General features: G+C 40.9%; 2 protein-coding genes across 5 annotated transcripts; one reads left to right on the top strand and one right to left on the bottom strand.

Moving 5' to 3' along the window:
• The first annotated feature begins 4515 nt into the window (after positions 1-4515).
• Positions 4516-11820, top strand: LOC139449667 (UPF0547 protein C16orf87 homolog). 4 transcript variants are annotated; one of them, XM_071231149.1, is made up of 5 exons: positions 4516-4677; positions 7204-7309; positions 7509-7687; positions 9194-9275; positions 10364-11820. In XM_071231149.1, exons 1-5 carry the CDS (start codon positions 4618-4620, stop codon positions 10486-10488), a joined length of 552 nt encoding a protein of 183 aa, XP_071087250.1. In that variant the 5' UTR covers positions 4516-4617; the 3' UTR covers positions 10489-11820. The 4 variants fall into 4 exon arrangements, with proteins under 4 accessions (XP_071087250.1, XP_071087251.1, XP_071087252.1 ...); XM_071231150.1 differs by having other exon boundaries at positions 7509-7672; XM_071231151.1 differs by having other exon boundaries at positions 7509-7657.
• A 1963-nt stretch (positions 11821-13783) lies between these two features.
• LOC139450579 (endonuclease 8-like 3) lies at positions 13784-23778 on the bottom strand. Its single transcript, XM_071232336.1, has 9 exons — positions 23680-23778; positions 22359-22483; positions 22112-22255; positions 21227-21404; positions 20518-20553; positions 18833-18907; positions 16548-16717; positions 14652-15291; positions 13784-13948 (listed from the first exon to the last, which is right to left on the bottom strand). The coding sequence occupies exons 1-9, from the start codon at positions 23776-23778 to the stop codon at positions 13784-13786; spliced, it is 1632 nt and encodes a 543-aa protein (XP_071088437.1).
• Positions 23779-24105: the final 327 nt, after the last annotated feature.

A 24105-nucleotide genomic window follows, 5' to 3' on the forward strand; every position in this document is an offset into this window, starting at 1 on the left:
AACCAGCAATAATCCGGACTACTACAAACAGCCATACACACACGTGCATGCACGTCGCTAGATAAATACAATACTCCTGAATGCGACGTTAAACCCCATTTCACTTTACCCATACAAAGACTTATTTTATAACGCCTATCGTAAATATAGGTTAGTGTATGGGAGTTATGTCTATCGCACGCGCAAGTCAATATTAGTGTACGGGAGTTACGCTTATCCTACGTCAGTGTTAGTAGGTGGGAGTTACGCCTATCGTAAGTCAACGTTAGTGTAGGGAGCTACGCCTGTCGTAAGTCAGCGTTAGTGTATGGGAGTTACGCCCATTGAAAGTCAATGTTAGTGTATGGGAGTTACGCCTATCTTATGTCAGCGTTAGTGTATGTGAGTTACGCCTATTGAAAGTCAATGTTAGTGTATGGGAGTTACGCCTATCGTAAGTCAACGTTAGTGTATAGGAGTTACGCCTATCGTAAGTCAACGTTAGTGTATGGGAGTTACACCTATCGTATGTCAGCGTTACTGTATGGGAGTTACGCCTATCGTAAGTCAACGTTTGTGTATGGGAGCTACACCTATCGTAAGTCAACGTTAGTTTATGGGAGTTACGCCTATTGAAAGTCAACGTTAGAGTAGGGAGTTATGATTATCGTAATTCAACGTTAGTGTATGGGAGCTACGACTCTCGTAATCTATCTTAGGGTATGAGCATTACGATTGTCAATATTCGTTAAGATTGTTTTGTGGAACCGGGCCGGGTCTCTTTATGGTACAGGGGCTTAGTCCCCCATGTTACCGCTACGACTACCGTAACTCATATATATTAACGTAGACTTAAATCTTAATATTATATCTCTATGATAACTTTGTGAAAACGGCCCCGTCGTGTATCATTCAGTATCAGCCATGTTTGCTCGATCACACTTACGATGTTGTCGAGATATGAGCTACTATTTTTGCAACTTCGACCTCGTTCAATGAATCACATGGTATTGCAGTTTGCATACAACATTCAACGTACTATTTGAACGTGGGAAAGGCGATGATCTCTACTCGCGGCATGACTTGAGCTAACCACGATCTAACAAACGGTGTGCGGAGTAAGGTACATGAACATGCCGACGTGTTTGGGAGACTTGTCGGTGTTTGGAATTAATCATTTTGTGACGTGCTCAGAGAGGTCAACAAACTATTGCCATGTACATTAATTGACGGGAACCTCAGAGAAGGGCGTGGCGGCAGTGCATGTCATAGGCCAGCTGAACAGACAAGCGTGAACTAGGCGACCAGGCAGGGTTGGGGGTCGTGCGAACTTCACCCGTTTGATGAAAAGGCCTTAAAACATACCTGAATTAAAAAAAAATAAACTGTGTATGTGCACCAACCCAACCCATTTTATGTAACATTTTTAGAAATGTGTCATTTTTTAGGACGCCACCACCTTATAGTTGTGATAATTTTTGGCGACCCCCCGACTTTCGATGTGTCATTGTATAAACCGTATTAACTGACTGGTATTCCAGAAGCTGGTGAGTGAATAAGAAAACATACTATCTTACGGATAAAAACTTCTGGTTTACTTCATTAAGTGAGGCCGTGAAGATCCGGGGTAGAATAGGTCTTCAGCAACCCATGCTTGCCGTGAAAGGCGACTATGTTTGTTGTAAGAGGCGACTAACGGTATCGGGTGGTCAGGCTCGCTGACTTGGTTGATGCATGTCATCGTATCCCAATTGCGTGGATCGATGCTCATGTTGTCAATCACTGGATTGGCTGGTCCAGACTCGATTACTAACAGACCGTCGCTGGAATATTGCTAAGTGCGGCGTTAAACAACAAACAAACAAAATCATTTAGTGACGTTTCCATATACAACACACTGTAATCACAACGCCTTATCACAACCGTATTTCAGACTTGGTCTTTTCTCTTCATCCCTCGTCATCCTTTGAGACCGCCTCCGGGGTCTTGTGTTAGAGCGTACGCCCGGAGAGCGGAATTTCCGGGGTTCGATCCCCGGCCGCGTCATACAAAAAGACGTTAAACGATTGTACTTGTTGTTACCCTGTCTGGCGCTCGGCATTAAGGGGCTAAAACAAGGACTGGTCGACTCGGAGTCAGTATATTGTGTCTGAGTGGGATATTTATGTTAAACTGCGGCATGGTATCTCAGTGAGCTAGCACTATAAATCGGCATCAGTCCGGACTACTACAAGCAGCCACACTCACACATACACGTGCATGCACGTTGCTATATAAGTGCAATAATCTTGGACGCGACGTTAAACCCAATTTCACCTCACCTCATCCTTTGTAGCCCTTTTGTTGTTTTGTCAATCTCTTTGTATATGTCATTTTAATTGCATTACCCGAAATGTTATTTTGCTGACTTGTCTAAATCATAAGGCTTTGAGTTTTTTTCAATACCAGATTCAATTAAGCTTGCTTGGACTGACACTTGGTCGAACTTACCTTCTCTTAAAAAAGAACGTCTGTCAGCACTGTTCGTGCCAGTATATAAGATGAAACACGTGTATTGTTGTCTTTCATTTTAAACATATTTTATTGACATTAAAAGGTCAAATGGATATGGCAAACGTTGTCCAACTTACAACGCCATTTCCACAAACACATACACAACCAGAAGACAATAGTGTAAATACATGATTAAACTTTGAGCTGACATTTAAAATGCATGGTACACGGCTCTTCATAATTTCTAGTATTTATAAATCGCTTGCACATTGTCAATACACGCTGACGGGAATAATAGGAAATATAGAGCCCCGAACAAGGATTTATATATTACCTGATTTGTTTTATCTAGCCGAAGGTTTATTCTATTTGCAATGTATATAATTATATGAAAATTGTTGTACGTAATCTGCTAACACAATATATATATATATAGTTAATTTCACATCATACCTCGAACCCCGCTGGCGACACATGTTTTCGGGGGGGGGGGGGAGATGAAATTATTCACTTGTCAATAAATGTAAAACAAAGTTCCGTTTATTCAAATGTTGGATGAAGATAGTGTTTCGTTGAAAAACATCTCTCCATTCCTGAAAAATAACGGAGCGTTCAAACAATAGAATGACGTTACAGATGTTTTAATTTCAGTGAAAGACTTTTGCTGTGACGAATGCTGTATTCCAGTAACTGATTAGAGGTTGTAAATGGTAAAACATCAAATATAACATACAGGATATCTATAAGTATTAATTATAGTAAATACAGATGCTAATCAAAATCTCTTTTCGACATAAAATTATATTTTTAAATTTATTTTTTCCAAAGTTTAAATTTAAAGATGTTATGTATTAATGAGCATGAAATATCACCATAAAGAACTTTCTGGATCGAGTATTCATAAACCGACACCTACGTTACTTGCGTGTGTTTATAGAACTATATACAATATATGGATATGTACCGTCGTGAAATTATGTAGGCACAGGTCCTGTAGTGTACACACACGCATGGCGATCAATCATTGCTAGACACACTGCGGTATAGGAGGTGTTGAGTCAGCTAATAATAACCCGGCCATGCACGTGTCTCTGTTTACCTACTGCCCCAAAGGTAAAGTTTGCCTGAGGAATGCGGGCCTGGAAGATTCTCTTGGGCGTCACACGTGGTGGGAGGAATGACGTCATAGCGGTCACCCACAAGACTGAGTCGGATCGTCGTCTAACATTTGTGTGAAGTCCATGCTTCGTGGTTTGTCAAGTCTATTTAGTATTATCGCCTAAGGGCGAAAGGTCTTGTCAGTTTGACACTTTAAACGCTAAGACAAAGAAGGACAATACCCCCATTTAAAGCTGAAAATAAAGAAAGACGTTATTATTTAAACAGTGAATATGCATATTAATATTATAGTTCAATTATTGTTACTCTCATCAAAATGATCTAGTAGAATTTGTGTTTCCAATACACGATCTCCTGGAGTTTACTGTAAAAGTTGATAAAATATTGCATGACGTAACACAAAGTAATGATCTAATTTACAGGGTAAGTTTCTGTAGGGTTTTTTTCTTTCTTTTGGTATTTTTGTATAGTGTCGCTTGTGATATATGTGTGTCTTTCAGTTCAAATAACTATTACGGGTACAAACCGTATACCAAAAACATATACTTAAGATACGATAATGTTAATATTTTGACACAAGTCGTGACTAGATTGAGCAAGTACAAATCTGTCGACAAACCATGTCATATTTATTGACGTCATGTCGTGTATATAGCAGGTCGCGATGCCGACTCGATTGTGTTCAGGAAAATACGAACCGTTATTAGCAGATATCTGTAATTTCCATCAACTGACAATATTAATTATGCTAAAATTCTAAATAGGGACATCAGAGACCATAGCTACACTCATGTATGACGGTTGGTCCACGAAAAGGAAAACCGGGCACTTTGTCAATATTTTACAAGCGCTTCTTTAGACTTATCTCCCCCTGTCTATACATATTTACAGATGGCGCTTACAACAAGTGCTCGTCAAAGCGGGTCAGCCTGACCTGGTACAACAGTTGCATCAACTTATACAGCAAATTTCCAAGTTTCTCAGCTGCAAAATGCTCTAAAAATGAGCGGATTTGTTTATCAGTAGATGGTACGAAAGAAATTCGACAGGACGGTAGTCAAGAAGTGCCCAGTATGCCAGCAACAGGTACACAAACTGAAGGATATGCAATATTTTGTTGAATATTGTTAAAATTTACAGGTTTTGTAGCCCACACGTTTTCTGAACTGTGGGTCTAAGGCCTAGTTTGAAGTAAAGTTAGCCTCGTTGATGTTTTGGCCTTGTTTGTTTAATGAAAAAAAGCTGTGTTTTGGAATATCGCTGGAATAGAGTTCCTGGGTGAAGCAAAAGGTAATGGGTGGCCTTGCTACTAGATCTATCAATGTCTTGAACTAGGCCTCGAGGAATAAGCGTTAATTATTACTTCCCATTGCTAAAACATTTGCAAGGTGTGCACAGTGGGGAGCCAGAAGGGATGATATAAATCTTTGCCAAATATTTGATTTTTTAGATTTTCATGAATACCCGTTTACGTTATTTTGAACCCGATTTTCTTGTAATAGCTATGCCACAATTACATTTGTCCAAAACTTTAACAAGTTTGGCTAAAACTATCTTTGCTCTATAACATGGGCAGTGATTCTGTTTGTTAGTACATTGATAGGTGTAACTGCACTCCAAAGACAGTTTCAAATAACAAGTATACTATTTCAATGTTCACTTGATTATAGGGGTATTATCTTACAAAATTTGTTTCAAAGATTAAGTTTAGTGCCAAATATTTACCAACTGGAGTTGGATTAGTGGAGAATTGGAGTTGACTAGTTCAGGCCAATACCTTGCTTTCCCGTGAAGATATGTATGTTGTTTAGCACCACATAGCTGAAGCATGGTTATAGCAGGTCTAGTTCGCGCGCATGATTTGCAGCACCAATAATGCAAATTGCCAACTTCTGAAAATATTGAATAGATGTCTTTGTTCTGAGAGCTTGGTAGTCTCTTAAAATAACGAAGTCAGCGGACTTATGTATATTTCAGCTAAGTTTTAAATTTCCATGCATCAAATTTGTTCACTAAAATTATTTGTTATGTACACATATTTGATCCATACACACGACTAATGCTTGCGTAAAAGGAGACTCTGCTTGTTGTAAGAGGCGACTTATTATTTAAAACAGGATAGGGTGGTTAGGCTCGCTGACTTGGTTGATGCATGTCATTGATCTCAATTGCCTGGATCAATGCTCATGTTGTCAATCCCTGGATTTTCTGGTCCAGCCTCGATTATTTACACACCGCCGTCATATAGCTGGAATATTGCTGAGTGCGGCGTTAAACAACAAACCAATCAAATAATCCTGCTGGATGCTGTACGCATGTTCACAAGGGCTGGGACGAGTCCAGATTTACTACCCGGGTACCCAGCAACCTATTACCTGACACTACCCTGGTACCCGCTGTAGATATTTAGAGAATTAGGAAAAGTTTGAACCTACCCCTGGCAAAATGTATTTAGATACACTGTACACTGAAGTTTACTGCATGAAGTTTTATCTTTATTCAAACATAGAAAAGTCAGAAAGACTGGGTGCATTGTCAGAAAGAAATGGGAACATTAGTGACTTATAGTGTAACCATAGAGTTTTCGATAATTTTTGTCATTAAACAATATATCACGTGACTATCCGGGTCCTACTCAGGACCCACCCAACCCAAGTACCCGAGTTACCCATCCCATCCCTAATGTTCACTGCTGTAGACAATGCTTTAATTACTTGTAAATATCTGGTCAACATTTACCCTCTTTGTACACATGTTGGCAGTGTATGGCACCAGTAAATATCACTATTTTAAGGTGGATAAATGAACGATGTCAATCTCATTAAAATCAGATCTAAGCCCTCGCTGCCACTAAACAAAGATCTGAGGACATACCATTATGGGTCACGTTGGAACGACCTTTCACATACTTTGACTGACCACTGAAATTACTAACTAGAAGTCGACATCAGCCAATTAGAAAGCAGCTTTCTTGAGCATTACGACTCTCGTTTCAACCTGGCGACTTCCATTTCAGATTACGCTTGAAATATATGTTGACTCAGTTCTCGATTATAATTGTGAAAACTGAACAAACATTCCGGGATGTCTAAAATATGATTGAGATTGTATGGCAGTGCTTCCCACGTACTGTGCAATGCCTCTTCCGTTCAAATGTTTATCCCACGGAAGCGGGAGATAGACGATGATTTTAACCTAATCAGTTGTACGGGTTGTAACTGTCGTTCGGAATACCCCATGTTAACATTTTTGAGGTTGCATGATTACAAAAACATTCCGACTTTCACTTTCATGATCTGGTAAGCAAAGCTTTGATTGGTCTGATGAAAGGTCGTTTTGACGTGATCCTCAGATCTTTGTTGAGGATTAGCGAGAACTAAGACTTGATTTTAATGAGATTGGAACGAAGTTAAAATGTGTCATCAAACTTATCTCTATGATGAATTATCTTCCATACTTCTTAGTTCTAACTGATTTTTCAATGAAATCATCTTCAATTCTATGACAATTGGTCTAGCTCTGTTTCTCATATCATAGATCAAGGAGAATTTTCTTAGCCTGAGGCTATACGTTGACTGTTAGGTTGGTTCTACCAGTTGCCGTGGGTTACAGGTGCCGGTGGCATGCAAGGGCTGTACTTGTGGGCACCAGTTCCCGACACGAGGTCGGGCAGCTTCCCAGTCTCAGAAGTCGCCAGACGGGAAGACACCTCCTACATGTAAGTTACCATGGTTACACGCTTCATCATTGTTCATGTTTATTTTCAAAGTTAATTCTATATTTTGGGAGAAATATTTGCGAATGAGGGGGAATTTGTGGAATGCGCAAGCAGTAGCCTATTATGCTAATCATATTATTTAGGAAAAATCTTTTTTCAAATAATGTTTTTGCTTATATCTGTGATTTGTTGTTTCCAGATGGGGAGGGGAACAATGGCGATGGAGAGCAAGAGCCTATGCGGAGACGAACGGTTCGGACAAAGCGAGTCCGTCCGGACTTCTTCAATCCCCTGGAACTAGAGTATAGCAACAAGAAGGTCAAGAAACCGGAGGTCAGTAAGCCGGAGGTCAGTAAGCAGGAGGTCAGTATACCAGAGGTCAGTGTTTGTAATTGTACCAAAAATTTGAAAATGTTCAATTCTGATGGCATGATTTTTATAGTGGCTTAAGGCAAAGGCTGAACGTTGTTACTTCGTGCTGCTGATGTCCACTGTAGACCCATCTTCCCGAGGCAAGTGAGTTAACTGACTATAAAAGTCCAGTTTCCACCCTTGCCGAACTAGGCTGGTATTATGGAGTTACATTTTGGCTGGACTCACGAGTCTATGCATAGTCCAATCAAAATCGCGCACCAAAATCGAAATCCGGTTTGTAAAGTGTCATGCAGATTTCAGTCGACTGCAGGATTTGCAAAGCATGTGCACCGCTAACTCGTTGTCAACAGTTATTTTCTCAATCTTTTCATGTTTTTAATCAAGGTGCTCACGTGATTTGATGCACTTCGCGATTTAAGACTCCTTTTAACACAATTCAGATCTTGATTATCGATCAGATCCTCGAGAGGTTTAATCTGATTGGTCAATAGGAGAGGCATAGAAAGGACATAACTCGTAATAGCCACTGGTGGCACTACGATCGAGCCCAGGAATTCCAACCAAGTTCGGCAAGTGTGGAAACTGGACTTTTAAAGTCAGTTAACTCTCTTGCCTCGGGAAGATGCTGTAGACCAAACCTGTGCATGATTTGCTTCAGCAGGTTCAGGGGCACAGGTGGCCCAGTCGTCTGAGACGCCGCCATTCGCTGTGCCAGGTTGCGTCCCTTTGGCAGAAACCTGTGATCGTGGGTTTGATTCCCAGGTCACCCTGATTATGTTTCGAGGTTTGTCAGCACCATGCCCGTGCTCGTGGGTTTCACCAAGGTGGTAAACGTCTAAGTCCTGCATCACTTTGGGCTTTCCTCCCACATCAAGCGGACACATCATGATATAACTGGAATACTGTTCAAAGTTGCATGGAACCTCCCTCACTCTCTCGCGACATGTTCACTGATGCTAGGAGTGTCCAGTTAATGTATGGCAGCATTAGAAATTGGCACCAGTCCTATAGTCCTTGCCAAATAGCCCAATAGTAAAGGTATCCTAAGGACTAGTAGAAATTGGCCCATTTTAAGGGTTTTGCTATATGTTATCATTATAAGGACTAGTGGACAAAAGCTGTTAGTTTCTAACCCTGTATGGTGATAAAGTAGCTAGCTGCACACTTGTATGTGCATTTGATTAACATCATTAAAGTGTATTGATGCAATACCAGTGTTGGATCACATAAAATACATACTTCATTAACACTGATGAACATGATGAAGTGTTTTCATGTCAAATTGCTGACAAGGACAAACCATTATTTTTTCTGAACTACTGTTTAAAGCAGCCTTACACAACTCCCAGGTTAGAAACAATAGACTGGGACTATAGACAAGTCTTGCAAATGAAGCTTTTACATGGTTAGCCATTGCTAGGCTAAGGGGAGTTTGACACAATGTATTTTGTTTCTAGGTTTGTTGGTGGAGTCACAGGATGTTAACAGTGTATAATAATTTGTTTCTAGCCTGCCCCTGAAAGTCCTAAGAAGAAAAGGGGAAGGCCTAAAGGGTCCCTGAACAGGTCAAAATCTGAGGAGAAGCCAAAAGGTATGGGTCTTGGAATTATCAATTTCCCATTGTTTGCAAATGTTAAACAATCTGTGTTACTGGTAGATCTAAGCATTTTCCACAATCTTAATGGTCGACTGTTTCCGACTTTCGCCAATTAGACTGTTAAATTGAGAACCATTTATTTTGGATAATATTCAAATATATGATGCTTCCACAGGTTATGATTTGTTTTGTTTGTATGTTGTTTAATGCCACACTCATCAATATTCCAGCTATATGACGACGGTCTGAAAATATTGGAGTCTTGACCAGGCAATCTAGTGATTGATATCATGAGCATCGATCCACCCAATGGTGATGCGATGACAACCATCAACCAAGTTGGTGAGCCTGACCACCCGATCCTGTTAGTTGCCTTTTTCGACAAGCATTGGTTGCTGAAGACCTGTTCTTGCCCAGATCTTCACAGGTCTCATAGGTTATGAATTTTTTTTATGTACACCTACGAATGTCTGTGAGTTGGCACACTTTAAAATTTGGCAGACTTTCCAGATAGCTGAGTCGATTGGCACTCGGTATCATGTGAAGGCTGAAACATTGATTTCAAAACAGTTTTCAAAGTTAAGCAGAAAAATCCTGGGCTGCTTGTCAGAATACTTATGTTAATAATTAAAACTTAAGGGGGTTCCTAGGTTCACATACAAGAGGATATAAGTATAGCGCAAGAAACTTGTTGAATTTGTGACACTGCCTAAAGTAGAGTGCGAAAGAAATGTTTTCTCCCATAATGAACCAAGGGTGAAATAATTTGGTGTTTTTTCTTCTCTTCATAAATAACAAAGTGAAATCCCCTGGGAGGATCCAGGTTAGAATAGATCTTCAGCTGTCCATGCTTGTCAAAAGAGACGACAGGATCGGGTGGTCAGACTCGATGACTTCATTGACGAATGTCGTGTCCCAATTGTGTAGACTGATGCTCATGATATCAATCACTGGGTTGTCTGGCCCAGACAGCCATCTCCACAATGACTAAATTTCTTGTATTCTTCTGTCCTAGAGTCATGAAAGTTAAAGAACAAAGAGCATGAAAACTGAAATAATTAGTTTTTTTCTCTCTCCATAAGAACAAAGAACCACCCAGGAAGAAGATCTGTTTTCAAGCCTGCCCCCAGAGAAGGCTCTGCAGTACTCGGTGATCCTGGCGGAACTCAACCGGAAGATGCTCACACAGAACTTCAAGCCCCCTTAGTGACCACTGGTCATCTAGATCTCAGTGATGCATTTTCATACATTCTCATTGTGAGGAACCACGTTCAGCAGCATGATAGTTTCAGTAGTTACATGTATGTGGGACAGGTGTGTTATTATAGGGGTGGGGTGTTCGGGGGAGTGTCACCCAAACATATGACAATCACTTAGGGAGGGTCATAATAAAATAATCCACTTACAGTCCCGTTAATCCGACATGGTTGGTTGCATATGATTATATCGGATTAACAAGTATGTCGGATAAACAAAATTAAGTAGTACATGTATAAAAGTTTGTGATCGAAAATCGGACAACCACATGATAGATAATGATTCAAACACATAATTAAGAAATAAAAAATTAATATTCATATTGCTATGTTACATTTTGGCGGAATATGTTTTCTAATCATGCAACCTCTCAAGCTTAACACAAAGCAACTGTTATGGACTGTATGACTTATTCAAAAAACTTTAAAAAGCATAGTCTGGAATGGAAGTCGCAAGTTTGAAACTGGTGCCGCAAAGCTAAAGAAAGCTGCTTTCTAAGTGGCTAATGTTGACTTCCTGTTAGTCATTTCATTGGTTCGCGAAAAGTTGTTCTGACATGACCTGTAATGGGATGTCCTTGGCGATAGCGAGAACTTGTATCTGATTTTAATGAGATTGAGGTAATCTAAGCATGTGATTAATCCTGTTTTCTTTATTTAAAGCATTAATTGTTGATTGTGAAGCAAGTTTATCTCTGCAGCCATTGTAATATGCAGCTACCAGCTGACTCGTCTCGTATCAAAACACTGGCTGTGTACACGCGGGCAGATGACCACGGAGTACGCTGATCACTGTGTCGGATTAACGAGACTTATTAATGAGTGATTTCGGTAATTTGTTGCAAATTTGGTGTGTCTGAGTCGGAGTGCGAGACTGTCTGATTTAGTGGCCTAACTAGCACTGATTTAATCGGTTCCCATCATTAGTGTCGGATAAAGCTGATTGTCGGATTAACATGTGTCGGATTAATGAGACATATTGTATTTGGGGAGGGTCTGGAAAAAATTACATTTTATGATCAAACATGAAGTGCTTTGTCTTTTCAGGAAGGTTAGGAAAAAAAATAGTCCTGCACCATGACTGTGTAATTTATATATGTAAATATGTTTTTTACAAAAAGCCTAGGCAAGTCTATATGAACCTAAACCAAGTCTACTCTCTTTGATTCCACATTAAGCAAATAGCAGAAGAGAAAAGTTGTTTTTTTAAAAAGGAACCCAATTATTTTAAAGAAATGTTTTTGTAGACTAAGTGTTAATATAGACAAAAAGTACAAGGATGGGGGGGGGGGGGGTAATTCAAAATTGAAAAGCATTTTGGAGAGTCGTGCAACAAAAAGCACTCACTCACCCACCCTTGCAATAAATGACCTGTCCCTTACCATTGTTTGTGTACATTATATGTTGAGGAATTTATTCAGGTTTTGTACTTTACATTGTACTCTACAAAGTCAACATGTCTATCAACAAGGCATTGTCTGGTTGAAAATGAAGTATTTAATACAGTGAGATGTATTCAATGATGTGTTTGTTTTCAAATGAAATCTGAAACTTTGCATTATTTCTGTGCTGACCTATCAGCATTATGTCAAATATATTACAGGTATGAAATGGAAAATTGCAACATTTTACGAAACTGCTTTGGTTTTGAAAATATTGAACTTGATTCACACCATTTTGAATGTTCTATTATAGCTGAATCTATGGACAAGACATCTAGCTCGACTCAGTTGTAGTAATCGTTGAGAGGAATGTCCGAGAAAATCTCCATTCCTTAAAAATAATGGAACCGAGGGCCTGTATATTTAAGGAATTGAGAGTTACAAGGATATACCACTACTCACAACACTTACCTAGTCTTAGACTTTGACAAGGACGGTCAGGTAGACCCGGGTTCGAATCCCGACATGGGTACAATGTGTGAAGCCCATTTCTGGCTTCCCCCGCCGTGATATTGCTGGAATATTGCTAAAAGCGGCGTAAAACCAAATTCACTGTCTAGACTTTGACAAAACATTCTAAAGACATGCATTGCCAACATCAGTTCATGATGGAGCACATGCAACAGCGACAGAACACACACGCAACCGTCCCTTCCTGAAATACAATGGAGTGCTCCAACAATAAATGGTGCCACAGATGTGTTTTGATGTGCATGAATCAAATGTTTTTTGTGTCGGTAGTGTTGTGGCCTGAACTGGCTTCACAAAATTAGTATTTTGATAATTTTCTACCTATTATTTTCCTTATTTGGTTTATGATGATAATATATTTCATTGATGTCGGTCAGAAAGTAAATCATTAATATAATTCATGGTGGTATGGATGATTGGTCAGTGTTGTTTTATGGTGTCAGGATTGTTACAACAGACTCATTAAACATATATTGTCCAGCACTCTTGTCTGTTGTATATCTAAGGGCAGTGACCTTACATCATGTATACTTTTCTCACATACAGAACACCTGTCCTTGCATAGAGAACACATAATGTGAAGAACACCTGTCCTGGCATAGAGAACACCTAATGTGCAGAACACCTGTCCTGGCATAGAGAACACCTGTCCTTGCATAGAGAACACCTAATGTGCAGAACACCTGTCCTTGCATAGAGAACACCTAATGTGCAGAACACCTGTCCTGGCATAGAGAACACCTAATGTGAAGAATGCCTGTCCTTGCATAGAGAACACCTGTCCTTGCATAGAGGACACCTAATGTGAAGAACACCTGTCCTTGCATACAGAACACTTACTGTGCAGAACAACCCATCCACAGAAAAGGCATTGCTCCCCTTCTGATCCAAGACAATGAATGTTCCTGAATGGATGTCTAAGTGTCTTCAATTTAAAAAAAGGAGATAAAAAGAAATAATAGTCTTGGTTCTCAGGCACCAGCCCCATCATCATAAAGTCTGCTGCACGTTTTGTTGTCAGAGAACCAAGACTATTAATTTTTGTTTAGCCTAATGTAAATGATTTTCTTTTTAATCATTTTATTACATCCATTGAAACTTAATGGTGTAACCTGTCTTTCAGCTGATGTATTGCTATCAGGCCATGTTAAACCCATGTTAAACCCCTATTGAACACTACAGAATGCATATAACAGTGTCTGACAAGGTTGGGAGTCTATGGTGTTCCTCACATCTCAGTGCGTGTATCGTGAAATATTGCAGCCTGTTCCACATCTGTACAGATCATTATCAAACTTAAAGTAGATTTTATTTTGTGTACATCATGACCCAGTCAGTCCTCATAGCCGACTGCCCACTGGAAGAAGCCGCACTGCTTCTGTTTTCCAAGAGGACACGCAAAGAACTTCTTGCCGTTGTTGGGCCCTTCTTTCATCACAGTCCTGAATGCACATGGCTTGCCATGACCTTCACATATCGGGAACTGTGTGTCCGCCCACTGAAAGCAGGAAATAAAAGGAATTCAGTTTATGCATACACATGAACCTTCATTGTGGGACGATGCATCGGTAGATGGCAAAACTTTTCGATACAAGTAGTGATTACAAAATCCATTCTTACTTTAATAATTTATACCAAACCAACACAAAATAATTTCATCCCTTGTGCCATAATTGTCGTTTTGGCATAAGCTTGACAGAATATGAGATATCGTATACACAGTTTATAAAGAATTACCTCTCTTTAAGTGCTACAGTCAAGTGGAACAATTTAATTGGCTAAGTAGCTTGGCAGTAACAAATCACGACACCATTTGTTTGTCGGCTTTGCAATATAGGGGACAACGGCAAAGTTGTAGGTCCAAAAAATATTTAGCCATCCTGTCTATGAAAAAGTATGCACTACAAATACGATGACATGCAAGTCTATTGACATAGTGGATCGCAGAGTTGGTGTATCGTCCCAGCCTCAGGGAACCCTGATACATGATACACAGACCATGGTCTCTCCATGATAGCCCAGTGAAATATCAAGTTCATAAAACCTATACTGGCACATAGACATACTCCACTTCTATTTGGAAAGTTCAGCTTAATCACTTTTAACTCTCTGAAAAAAGAAACACTCTTCAGTTAATACAGATAGTAGATGTCATTAAGCTATGCTTTAGTTTGTAAAATGAAATATTGGTATTTATTCACCTGAAAGAACTTGCATTGCTTGGCCCGTGGCAAGCTACAGGTGAAGAACCATCTGCCTCGGTTCTCGTTCTCCTTCCAGCACTGCTTCATGAAGCATCGTCTCTTGTGTCCAGGACAGGGAGGTATCATGTCGGGCACAGCAGTTACCTCCCCTCCTTGACTCCTGTTTGAAGCTTCAGACACACTCCTGTTTGGTATCGGCTTAGTTCCTGTACTTTTCTGGTTTGGGGGATTTGAATTCTGGGTTCGTGACACGGTTGATAATTTCTGTCGTTTTGCATGCATCTGATCGGAATCCTGCACAAGATTGTCAGCACTAGAACTTACTGAAGTGTTCACTGATGTGTTCAGGCCAGATAAAGACCTCTTCCTGAAAGTGTACTTTGACTTTTTGACGACAGAGTTCTGTGGTTGTTCTGTCAATGCTTCATCTGGTACAAAAGCATGCCCCACTGGTTGTGGGAACTGGTTCTGAGCTGTCAGGTTTGGACGACCATCTTTTGGTGTGAGGCAGACAGAACAGTTTGTTTGATTGGCCGAATTTATCAGAGTGCATACTGAGCATGCCCAGTCTTTAAGTTCCTTTTGGACATTGCCCGTGTTGACCCAGCCTAATAAACTGTTCTTTGTTGAGAGTTTTCTGAAACCAAAGTGATTGAGATCATATTGTTTCTTTTGTTTGTTGTTTAATGCCGCACTCAGCAACATTAAGCTATATGACGGCAACAGTGAATAAAGTCTGGACTAGATTTCCCAGTGACGGAAGGGGCGGTCGGGTAGCCTAGTGGTTAAAGCATTCGCTCGTCACGTCGAAGACCCGGGTTCGATTCCCGACATGGGTACAATGTGTGAAGCCCATTTCTGGTGTCCCCCGCCGTGATATTGCTGGAATATTGCTAAAAGCGGCGTAAAACCATACTCACTCACTCACTCCAGTGACTGATTTGAGCAAGGGTCCATGCCATTGGCATGATCCAGGTATGATGATACACAATCAAGTCCCTGAATCTGACCATACGATTCTTTAAGTCGCCTCTGACGACAAGCACCCGTGAAGATTTGGGTTAGAATTTTGTCTTCAGTAACCCATGTTTGTTGTAATAGACGACTAACCAGATCATTTGGTCAGGTTCGCTAACTTGGTTGATGCATATTGTATCCTGATTGAGAAGATCAATGCTCATGAGGTCAATCACTATGTTGAAGAAAACATGCATTTTTATTTACTGGCACAAGTCAACGTTCTTGCATGAAGGGGCACAGATGGACGTAGTCGTCCCAATGCCCCAATTTGCTGTGCAGAGTTGCTTCCCTCTGGCATGCCAGAAATCACTGATCAGGGTTGAATCTAGTTTTGCCTTGATTACTAGTATGTTTCTTGGTTTTCATTGAAGCAGTATGCGTCTAAGATGTGCATCATGTAAGGCTTTCCGCCCAAATCAAAACATGATATAATGTCCAAAGCAGCATTAAAGCCAGCTCATTCACTTACTCAATACCCCTTGTACAGAACAAGTATTGACATAGACCAGATTTCAGAAAAAGAGGCATACAAATATGATCAGATTTTATTCATCCAAGGATAAAAAAGATGCTTTGAGATAATGTGATCTATAGCAGAAACCAGTATGTGAGTTGGGTTTAACGCCACTCATAACATTATTGCAGTTACGTATATCACGGCAGTCTGCTTAATGTGGGAGGAAGCTTGAAGTGATGCAGGTCTCGGACGTTTATCACTTTGGTGAAACCCACGAGCATGGGTATGGTGCTGACAAGCATAGATACATTATCTAGGTGAATCAGGAATCGAACCCACAATCATAGATTTCTGTCATGTCCAAGGGACGCAGCACAGCAAATTGCAGCACATTAGCAAAAGCCTGAGAGACTCACTGTTTGCGGAAGCGTGTGAGGTCGTTGTTCTGACAGTTGTCACAGAAGTAGGTGACCCTAGGACTGTCCTCCCCCATCCTGGTGGTGGTGATCCTCCCACCACACTGTCGGCACTTCCCCACGTGGTACACCTTCTCAAACGGCCGCAGCGGCTTGCCGTCCCGGCGACACTGCAACAACAGCATCAGGCATGGGTGCAATAACAAGGTCGCACTGTCAGGCATGGGTGCAACAGGTTGACACTGTCAGGCATGGGTGCAATAACAGGGAGACACTGTCAGGCATGGGTGCAACAGGGTGACACTGTCAGGCATGGGTGCAACAGGGTGACACTGTCAGGCATGGGTGCAATAACAAGGTGACACTGTCAGGCATGGGTGCAATAACAAGGTGACACTGTCAGGCATGGGTGCAATAACAAGGTGACACTGTCAGGCATGGGTGCAATAACAAGGTGACAGTGTCAGGCATAGGTGCAACAGGGTGACATTGTCAGGCATGGGTGCAATAACAAGGTGACACTGTCAGGCATGGGTGCAATAACAAGGTGACACTGTCAGGCATGGGTGCAATAACAAGGTGACAGTGTCAGGCATGGGTGCAACAAGGTGACACTGTCAGGCACGGGTGCAATAACAAGGTGACACTGTCAGGCATGAGTTCAATAACAAGGTGACGCTGTCAGGCATGGGTGCAATAACAAGGTGACGCTGTCAGGCATGGGTGCAATAACAAGGTGACAGTGTCAGGCATAGGTGCAACAAGGTGACCTTGTCAGGCATGGGTGCAATAACAAGGTGACACTGTCAGGCATGGGTGCAATAACAAGGTGACACTGTCAGGCATGGGTGCAATAACAAGGTGACACTGTCAGGCATGGGTGCAATAACAAGGTGACACTGTCAGGCATGGGTACAACAAGGTGACACTGTCAGGCACGGGTGCAATAACAAGGTGACACTGTCAGGCATGGGTGCAATAACAAGGTGACACTGTCAGGCATGGGTGCAATAACAAGGTGACACTGTCAGGCATGGGTGCAATAACAAGGTGACACTGTCAGGCATGGGTGCAATAACAAGGTTACAGTGTCAGGCATGGGTGCAATAACAAGGTGACACTGTCAGGCATGGGTGCAATAACAAGGTGACACTGTCAGGCATGGGTGCAATAACAAGGTGACACTGTCAGGCATGGGTGCAATAACAAGGTGACACTGTCAGGCATGGGTGCAATAACAAGGTGACACTGTCAGGCACGGGTGCAAGAACAAGGTGACACTGTCAGGCATGGGTGCAATAACAAGGTGACACTGTCAGGTATGGGTGCAATAACAAGGTGACACTGTCAGGTATGGGTGCAATAACAAGGTGACACTGTCAGGCATGGGTGCAATAACAAGGTGACACTGCTGGACACATGCAATAAGAAGTAGACACTTTCAGGTAAAAAAATGTTTTAGGTCAAATATTTAGGAAATATTACTACCACCCATCTCTCCGAGGCAAGGCAGTTAACTGGATATAAAAGTCCAGTTTCCATCCTTGCCAAAATAGGCTGGAATTTCCGGGCTTTATCGTAGTGCCACCAGCTATTACTCATTATGTCACTCCTATATCCCTCCCACTGACCAATCAGATTCCATCTTTCATATCACTTGCATTTGCTTCAAACCAAATGGTTGCAGTCAAGACGATCTTATCGAAAATCAAGCTCTATATGGTTATAAAACGTGTTTTACCTCGCGAAGTGCACCCAATCACTTGAACACTTTGATTAAAAACATGAACATGTTTGCAAAATATCTGTTGACGCCAAGTTGGCGGATCACATGCTTTGCAAATCCTTCAGTTGACCTGAATCTGCACATTAAAATCCATGTTGTTTACGAACTGGATGTCTAGTTCATTATGCAATTTTGATTGGACTATGCATAGACTCGTTAGTCCAGCTAAAACGTAACTGCGGAATGCCAGCCTTGTTCGGCAAGTGTGAAAACTGGAGTTTTAAAGTCAGTTAACTACCTTTCCTAGGAAAGATGACTCAACCCACTAAATGATAAGACTGTACAACAGACTCCAGGAGATGAAGCCACGCCTTCAATCAGTACGAGCTGCTGTACCATATGTTAAACAATTAACCACATTAGGAATAGATGTACTTAAAGAATGTTTTTTCTGATTCTAGTTTTTCTATTACGATAGCTCAAATCGAGAAATCTTGGAAGGAACAACTGTATTGCCAATTAAGAAAATCAAAATATTCTCAGCTAAGAAGAGAGTTACCTTATAGAAAACCATGGTAAAGTCACGGGTCATCTTCACCAACAGAGAGATGTGGTCCTCAGTCAAGTTTTCGATCTATGAAACAAACAAAAATAAGAAAACTCCTTACACATACAATCAGAACTTGAAAAGTTTGGACTTATATTGCTGACATTCACCAAACATTTCACCAAACATTTTACCAAACATTTCACCAAACATTTCACCAAACATTTCACCAAACATTCACCAAACATTTCATCAAACAAGCTGATGCTATCAGGCATTGTGAAATGACAAGTTGACAGTACCAGGTGACTGGTTGCAATAACAATTTGACAGTGCAATCAGCCATAGTTGCAATAACAAGATGGATTCTGTAGCAGAAGACCCACATTGTCGAGCATCCGCCTGGTAAGTGGAAGGTCCAGGGTTCTATCCCCAGCCTCATCATATCAAAAGACGTAAGAAGATTTTACTTGTTGTTACTCTGCCTGGCGCTCGGCATTAAGGGGCTAAAACAAGGACTGGTCAGCTCGGAGTCTTTAAACTGTGTCTGAGTGGGGTATTCGTGTTAAACTGCGGCATGGTATCCCAGTGGGCAAGCAGTATAAAATCGGCATTAGTCCTGAGCAGTACAAGCAAACACACACACATGTGCATGCATGTCACTATAGTGCAATAATCTTAGACACGACGTTAAACCCCATTTCACCTCACCTCCCCTGTAAGGTACAGATGCACTTAAAAGTGAGGCATAAATGCAATAACAAGTTGATGCCAGGGATGGGTGCAATAACAAGTTGATGCCAGGCATGGGTGCAATAACAAGTTGATGCCAGGGATGGGTGCAATAACAAGTTGATGCCAGGCATGGGTGCAATAACAAGTTGATGCCAGGGATGGGTGCAATAACAAGTTGATGCCAGGCATGGGTGTAATAACAAGTTGATGCCAGGGATGGGTGCAATAACAAGTTGATGCCAGGGATGGGTGTAATAACAAGTTGATGCCAGGGATGGGTGCAATAACAAGTTGATGCCAGGCATGGGTGTAATAACAAGTTGATGCCAGGGATGGGTGCAATAACAAGTTGATGCCAGGCATGGGTGTAACAACAAGTTGATGCCAGGCATGGGTGTAACAACAAGTTGATGCCAGGGATGGGTGCAATAACAAGTTGATGCCAGGCATGGGTGTAATAACAAGTTGATGCCAGGGATGGGTGCAATAACAAGTTGATGCCAGGCATGGGTGCAATAACAAGCTGATGCCAGGCATGGGTGCAATAACAAGTTGATGCCAGGCATGGGTGCAATAACAAGTTGATGCCAGGCATGGGTGCGATAACAAGTTGATGCCAGGGATGGGTGTAATAACAAGTTAATGCCAGGCATGGGTGCAATAACAAGTTCATGCCAGGCATGGGTGCAATAACAAGTTGATGGTAGGCATGGGTGCAATAACAAGTTGATGCCAGGCATGGTTGCAATAAGAATTATACAGTATCTGGAAATACAATTAATGGATGAGCAAAATAAAATTTGGATTTGGCAATTTCAGTGCACTGATGACGAGTAAATAATCTCATTTCTCAACTATCAGTTTTGTGGGACTAGATGAAATCACTAGTATTTTTATCAGTATGAACAGTGTCCATATATCTGTGAGTTTGACAAGTAAACATATCCTAGTGGTGCACTTACCTTGGTATTCGGCCGGATGCCACTGTCATACAATGCCTGCAATATAACGTGGTAGAGTGAGTGAGGGAAAGTTGTTTAAGCTGCAATCAGCAATAATCCTGCTATAACAGGGATGCATGTTAGAAATAGAGTCTGGTCTAGGCAAACTAGAGACAGATAGTCTGAACACTTGTCCACTCTGTCATTGAATGATCACACAGAGCCAGTCCTGTAACACATTGTGACTTCTTAATCCTCACTTTAGTTGTTCTGACGACAAACAGTGGTCACTGGGGTAGAGTTCTTGATGAACATAAACTTTACCACAAATAATAATCATCCACCTCATTCCTGATAATGTTGCCACCCCTAAGTACAATGGATTCACCCACCTCATTCTTGATAATATTGCCCACCCCTGAGTACAATGGATTCACCCACCTCATTCTTGGTGATATTGCCACCCCTGAGTACAATGGATTCACCCACCTCATTCTTGGTGATATTGCCCACCCTTGAGTACAATGGATTCACCCACCTCATTCTTGGTGATATTGCCACCCCTGAGTACAATGGATTCACCCACCTCATCCCTGATAATATTGCCACCCTTGAGTACAATGGATTCACCCACCTCATTCTTGGTGATATTGCCACCCCTGAGTACAATGGATTCACCCACCTCATCCCTGATAATATTGCCACCCTTGAGTACAATGGATTCACCCACCTCATTCTTGATGATATTGCCCACTCCTGGCAAAATGAGCTGATCCAGCAATACATCACACACCATTCTGCCAGTCTGTTCCATCACCATGACAACCGCTCGCCTGGGGTTGAAAATAACTGAACAAATGTCAAGATCCTTGAGTTTTTCAAACTTCTCATGACAATCCTTGGATAGTCTGAAAAATAGTAAGTTGCACGTCAGTCATGTGTATTAAAATAAAAATATGTTTTTTTATATTTGAGAATTGACTGGTTTATATGGAGGTATAAATGTGAAAAACCTTATACCTCCAAAAACACAAAAACATATTCCATGTTTCTCATAAATAAAAAGTGGATAACACTACCAAATCAGTGACAATGCATCCCAAGTCCCGCCCACCCTATGATGAGCCAATCAGGAACAGTAGAATCCACGTGGGCATGGCCTGTATTTTCTATTTATGGAAACATAAATGCAAATTAAACTGCTTGGTTGGCCAATCAGGTGCCATGGAATCACTTGCAAATTATTCATGTACTTCTTAAGGTAGAGCAATGAAGTGATATTTCAACCATGGCTCCTTCTTCGTCTTTGTCCAGACTTTCACCACAGAAATCTGGTGTTTGCCGCGGACACTAAATATATACAATGAATTTGATTGTTAATTTTCATTTTCAAGTTTTTCATTTTGTAACTTTTAGCCCTTCCCCAACATTCAGCATTGTTACAAGATGAAAACATGAAAGTGTCGAAAAACAAAATGACACATTTTTGACAAATTTCATAATTTAAAAAATGTGTCTTCTTTCATTTATTTTGCAGATCCTGTGAGCCAAATAGGGCCCTTATCATACATTGTCCTTTGGCCTTTCTCTGTGTGTGTTGTGTATAAAATGCCACCTGATGTCTGCCGCACTCTTGTAGAAGGCCAGGGCGTCCCCTTCCATGTCCAGCTCCAGGGAGGCCGTGGTGGTCACCTTGGAGTAATCCTTGTCCAACTGGACATTGTTTACACGGATTGACCCCGCCATCAAGAAATGGATCCTGAAAAAAAGCAGATGTAAGGCCACGAACATTTTCAACAACTCATTGTGGTGTAAAACAACATTCACTCAACCACCCTGCTCGAGATCCAACATGCTCATACCTCAAACACAAGTCTCCAAAAAACAGGAACAGTTCTTTCCCAAGGGTGAGCACTTCCTCCAGTTTCCGACCAATCAGCTCATCATATTTGGTCATGTGATCTTCCCTCTTCTGTTTCTTTACATCCTGGAAAGCACAATATTGTAGTTTATCGACATATACTTCTCAATTTTTGATAGGGATACCCAGATACGTCAGATATAATTATAAGATAAGATGTTGATTTGGTTCAAAATTAATGGTTGGTCATTAATTTGAGTTTATCTTTGAAAAAATATGTGTGTGTATCCTGACTTCAATTACCATCCCTTAGCCTACATGGTACAAAATTCCTCAATATCCCCCACAGGATACTCTGGTACAACTAACTTTATACAGAGGCCAGACCTATTTTAAACTTGGTTAAGGAATCCGCCACCTCCCCCAAAAATAGAATGTGAACTTAAATGGAAAATTATAAACAGAAATAATTAGTAAACCTCATTTACTGTCACTATCAATATACAAAAATAACTTAAAATTTAATTTATCTTAAAAACTTAAAAACACACCAAATTATATTGAATCACAAGAGGAAATTAAAAAATGTATTTGAAACTGGATTAATTTGTTTTGTTTTTTTACCAACCAGCCTGAATTGTTAGGTTAAAAATCTGTAAGCCAAATAAGAAAAAGTCCAACCTGAGGAACACGTATAAGTTTGTTCAAAGTTCCACATAGGGCAAGGGAGTTAACTGACTGTAAAAGCCCAGTTTCCACCATTGCCAAACTAGGCTGGAATTTCTGGGCTAGATCACAGCGCGACCAGTGGCTATTACGAGTTAAGTGCCTCCTGTTGACCAATCAGATTCAACCTCTTCTATCACTTGCATTGGCTGCAAATGGCGGCGCCCAGTGAAGACGATTTGATCGATAATCAATATCTATATTCTAATAAAACGGTCTTACTTCGCAAAGTGCGACAATTTACGTGAGCATCTTGACTTAAAACATGAAAGGTTTTTTAAATATCTGTTGATGCTAAGTTGACGATACACATGCATTGCAAATCCTGCAATCGGCCGAAATCTCCACGGGAGTTTACCAACTGGATTTGATTTTGTTACTTGATTTTTAATGGACTATGCTTAGACACATTAGTTCAGCAAAAAAAGTATTTTTTTAAAATAATTCTAGCCTAGGTCAGCAAGGTTGGAAACTGGATTTTATAGTCAGTTAACTCCCTTGACTCAGGATGATGTAAGACAAAAGTAACTCACACGCTTCAACATAGACAGTTGTAGCAATACGAACACTACCTTGACCAGGACCCGATCACTTACCCTGTTGACAGCGCTGCCAGAAACCTTCCGCACCGTCTTCCCAACCAGGCGACCTCTGATCTTCTCCCCATTCAAAGTGCAGCCTGGACCTTCAACCATCGTGCCCTAATGTGTTGCCTTCGTGGAGTGGGAAAGCACACACACATGCTGTCATATATTAATTAAAGCTAGGGGCAAGGCATGTCATGTTCAAGGAAGTCATCAAGCTATACCTAAAGGCTGGAAGACCTAAAGTAACATGTGACCTCAATGTTATTATAACCACTACAAAACAAAGACGTAAGGGTACAAAATCTGGGATTTTAAAAATAGCCCAATAATGGCAGCCTAATTTAGCCTTGGAAATTAATAATTTTGTTTCTTTTAAGACTAATCCGGAGGTCTATTGGAAACTTTTTTTCACTATTCATCCGAGTTTGTAACTAG

The sequence above is a fragment of the Haliotis cracherodii genome, unplaced genomic scaffold (assembly GCF_022045235.1).
Source record: "Haliotis cracherodii isolate W230 unplaced genomic scaffold, xgHalCrac1.p SCAF_8, whole genome shotgun sequence".
NCBI lineage: Eukaryota > Metazoa > Mollusca > Gastropoda > Lepetellida > Haliotidae > Haliotis > Haliotis cracherodii.